At 41.3% G+C, this 4,153-nt stretch overlaps 1 protein-coding gene across 1 annotated transcript in view; it reads right to left on the minus strand.

Annotated features, from left to right (window-relative positions):
* Positions 1-943: 943 nt before the first annotated feature.
* Positions 944-4,153, minus strand: part of LOC123522542 (mastermind-like protein 2) — a 14,673-nt gene continuing 11,463 nt past the window's right edge. Inside the window, exon 3 of the mRNA XM_045297745.1 lies at positions 944-3,121. Coding sequence (XP_045153680.1) covers positions 2,106-3,121 — 1,016 coding nt within the window. The 3' untranslated portion in view covers positions 944-2,105. The remainder of the gene's footprint in view (positions 3,122-4,153) is intronic.

Below are 4,153 nucleotides of genomic sequence, written 5' to 3' on the forward strand. Positions count from 1 at the left end.
CTTATTGAGGTTTCATTTCAGAATATAAATTTATCTAATAAGCTTCTTGATAGTTTTTAAAAGTTCCCACTCGGCCACCTGTGGTTGAAGTGTAGAGCTAAAAATAAACCATCCGATTATACAAAACTTTGTATATTAGCATACAAAAGGTAACAATTTACTTTTTGTATAAAATATAACCTTTTGATAGTATATGTATTTCACATATGTATAAATATAACCCAAAGAATATGTTTTAAGTATTTCTACCAAAATATTCTTTACAAAAGTTTACAAAACAAGTAATTTCTTTATATTTACAACCTAGCACAGAAAAGATTCCTGGCCAGCGATGTTGGTATCATGTTAAAGAAGGAGAGTGTATCCAGACATCTTAAAAGTTTGGAAGAGGGCTTTGCAGAACTTTCAGGCTGTGTTCTCTTCTGAACAGACAGGTAAAACCTTGGTTATTAAATGGCTTCGGTTAAATTACATTTGACAACTGGCTATGTGAGCATATAATCCAGAATGCAGAAGATAACCTTTATTCTCTGTGATTAGGAAAATGAAGGCTATATTTTGACCCATCCCAAATCAGGACACGGGCTACCCATTTTACAGATGATCTCTGTGTGGGCACAAGGATTCAATGCCTCAGCCGAGCGATCCTCTTTCCTTGACTCTGTGCTCACCCAGTGGGAGAAAACCTGGAGGTGAAAGGTCCACCCAGCACGGGCCAACTGTTACATACAGATCACATTCTGTTTAGCTATCTAACCAAATAAAATGTCCAAAGAAGAACATCTAAAACATTTTCGTTTTCAATTATTATGCATTCCTCTCAACCACCGGTTCTCAACCTATGGGCCGAGACCCCTTTGGGAGTCGAATGACCCTTTCACAGGTGTTGCCTGATTCATAACAGTAGCAAAATTATAGTTATGAAATAGCAACGAAAATAATTTGATGGTTGGGGGTTCACCACCACATGAGGAACTGTATGAAAGGGTCGCGGCATGAGGAAGGTGGAGAACCACTGCACCTAGCAAATATTTTTGTACTGAGCTTCACACTCACCACTGGTCCTGACCTCTTGCTTCTTATCTGCAGCCCAAACATGATACCTCTAGTTTCAGTTTTGCTCACTAAACTTCCTTGATAAAAATCAGTCTCTACTCATGGAAATAAGTAGAAAGACCTAATTGTGATCACCAGCAGGCGTCATAACAACAAGCAACATCCTAGTTTATTTGTGTAATTAAAAAAAAAACAACCATGAAAACAAACCCCTCCTTTATAGCAATGCCCAATGGAGTATTTTTAAAAAACAATAATAAAATCAAATGCACACACACGTCCACCAATGTTTCAGTAGGATTCGGCCAGGTCTTGGCAGTGTCTAAAACTTGGGAACGGACTCAGAGATTTGTTGTGGAAGCCCAAATAAGTCTCACAGCTCTATACCTTTGTTTCCTCCCTAAAAAAATGTCCTTGTGAAGTATGCAATACATGGGAAAAAGGAACGAGGGCAGGATCTAGGATAGATATTCTATAATCTCTCTCTCCCTCCCACTTATATATGCTCTCTCTCTCTCTCCCCCCTTACTTAGAGTCTGCTTGGTTGTTACCAGAAAATCTGTAACATTTCAGTCTACTTTGGAAGCTTTAAGAAAATTAAATTTTAAAAAATTGTGGGAAGATGAAAACACACTACCTATGAGAGCAAGTTGCTTGTTGGTTGGAATTAGTTTCTCCGCATGGCATGAAGTTTAAACAAGCTGTAGGTTCTATTACTGTTCTTCCAGGGAGGGAGAAACGGAGCTTGGGAAACCCACTTAAAAACCAATTAATTACAGATCAACACAGAGTTCTGTTTGGACAAATTGGATACTGTGTCCTGGAGTTTAGACAGGGAAACGTTAGCCAATGTCTTACTTTCCGTTTTCAGACATAAAACAAGCATGTGGATCAGAACGTTCACCGCCCCAATTCCTTTTTGTTTTCTGTTTTGAGCCATGGTATCTTCACGGAGTCCACGTCAAAGTCAACCGTTTGGCCTTTCCGCAGTCTTCTTAAAATACTGCCTTTTAGTGCTTGAAGTTTGTGAGTCATCTCCCTTTTCTACTTCAGGAGTTGTTCCCCAAGATTTCATCAAGATTGATGTCTTTCATCCAGTCATCGTTTCCAGGCTCTGTCTTCAACAGAGAGTCAATGAAATCAGCATCACTGTTAAGGGCAGGGCCCATGCTGTCAGTCTGTTGACTGAGGAAGTCAAAAGCTAAGTCACTGCTGGGGTCAGTGCCTTGGAAGGCCCTGGAATTTTGGTTGGGAGATGGAAAATTGTTGGATGTCAGGGCTGGCGGCTGGCTGATGCCTGTCCTCGTCGGATTCAACCCTGTTCCCCCCTGGTTCATATTCGGCAATAGCTGTGTGTTTAACTGATTGGGCCTGAGATTCAGACCTCTGAGTGGACCTATAGTTTGTCCATTTAATGTCTGGCTCATTTGGCTCAAGGGTCTCATTTGCACTGCTGGTGTTAACTGGTTAGGAGGAGCCACTGCCCTCTGGGAAAACTGTTGGCTCCCTACTGCCTGTTGCAATGACTGGTTTGGGGTAAAGGCTGCAGGTGTGCCTGTTGGGAAGCGGACTCCTGCGGACTTCAGGGCTTCCTGCTGCTTGGTGGTGGCTTCTTGAGAGGCCCAGTTTGGTGCTGTTGTGTTAGATGTGATCATTACATTTGATGTTCGCTGTGCTGGCACGCTTGCTATGCCATGGGCTAAGTTTGGTCTTAATTGTTGGGAATTGCCAACAGATGTAGTGCCAAAAGTGGCCACGTTGGTGCTATTACTTGGCCCTAAGGTAGGAGGCCGTGACATCAGAGGGTTGCTTTGATTTGCTATCAGTTGGTTTGGGTTCCTCTGCTGGGTCAGTTGATTCATTCCCGTAGCGACATTGTAAGTACCAGGCTGGTTACAAGACAGATTTCCATACATCCCTATATTCTGAACTGATGTGGATAACGATGGCATTCTTGTCCCATGAGACGTTGACATGAGGCTGGAATTTGGAGTTAAAATGCTATGTGTTGAAACTGGGTTGGCCAAAGCCTGGTTAGAGTTTAAACTCACTGTCGTTGGAACACCTAAAAGAAAGAAAGAGAATTCTCTGAGTTCATAACAGTAGGTTATATCCTCTTATAACAATGTGCAGGAAAGTAACACTTCAACTCTGAGACCACTTTCAGGTGTAAGAACAAGTAATGAGAAATCAACAATACAACATATTAAAGGAATAAGACAATGTTGCTACTACTTCTGGAAGAAGTATCCCTCTAGAGCACAGTTGACACTCTAGGAAGACTAAACTTGAGGGATTCTATTTAATGGGGTTTATAGTCTTCCTTTTCTGGAGTCTTCAATCTGGAGGTGTAGGTCCATCTTTCATTTTGATTTTGTTTTGCTTTGTCCCAAGACCAAAGACTATACCTTTGATCAGCTAAGCTGTCATACATACCATCTTGTGACTAGTTATGTCCAAATAAGAAGGTGAGGATAAATAATACCTAGCTACTAGGGAAATATTTCCACCACTCTGCAAGAAGCTTCCACAGGTGTCCAAAGAGTCAACTCCCATATCTTTATTTTGGAATTTAATGTAATTCATGCTCCACTGACTATTTACATATAGAAAATTCTCTGCTCTAGGAAATGTGGTTATTATTCCATTGTTATCCAACACACCACAGCCACCTTTGCTCATGTTATTCCCATGGGATCTCCTGCTTACCTTAGTCCATGTTTTCCTCAAAGTTTACCAAAGCCTAAACCTAAGCCTAATTTGTACTTTCTGTATAAATCTCATATTCCAGCGGTCTCTCCAGCAGCATTTTCTCAGTGTACTTACTGTACTGGGAAATCCATGTAGCCTCCAACTGCTTTTCAGTTACACTGAAATCTAACAATATGTGTGTGAATGTGGGACTCGTGCCTGCACCACAGGCTGCTGACTAAGGAGATCACATAGCAGATCATGATTCATCAACCCACTGAAATCCTTCTGCTTAGAGGAGGTCAAAGTTACTGGAGGAAAAACATCTTGAGAGGCAAAAATGGAGTGTCAGGAAAAGGAAAACACACACACACACACACACACACCCCTACACACACACACACAC

This window comes from Echinops telfairi, unplaced genomic scaffold, assembly GCF_000313985.2.
Source record: "Echinops telfairi isolate 266 unplaced genomic scaffold, ASM31398v2 ScPeMD7_7421;HRSCAF=8459, whole genome shotgun sequence".
Lineage (NCBI taxonomy): Eukaryota > Metazoa > Chordata > Mammalia > Afrosoricida > Tenrecidae > Echinops > Echinops telfairi.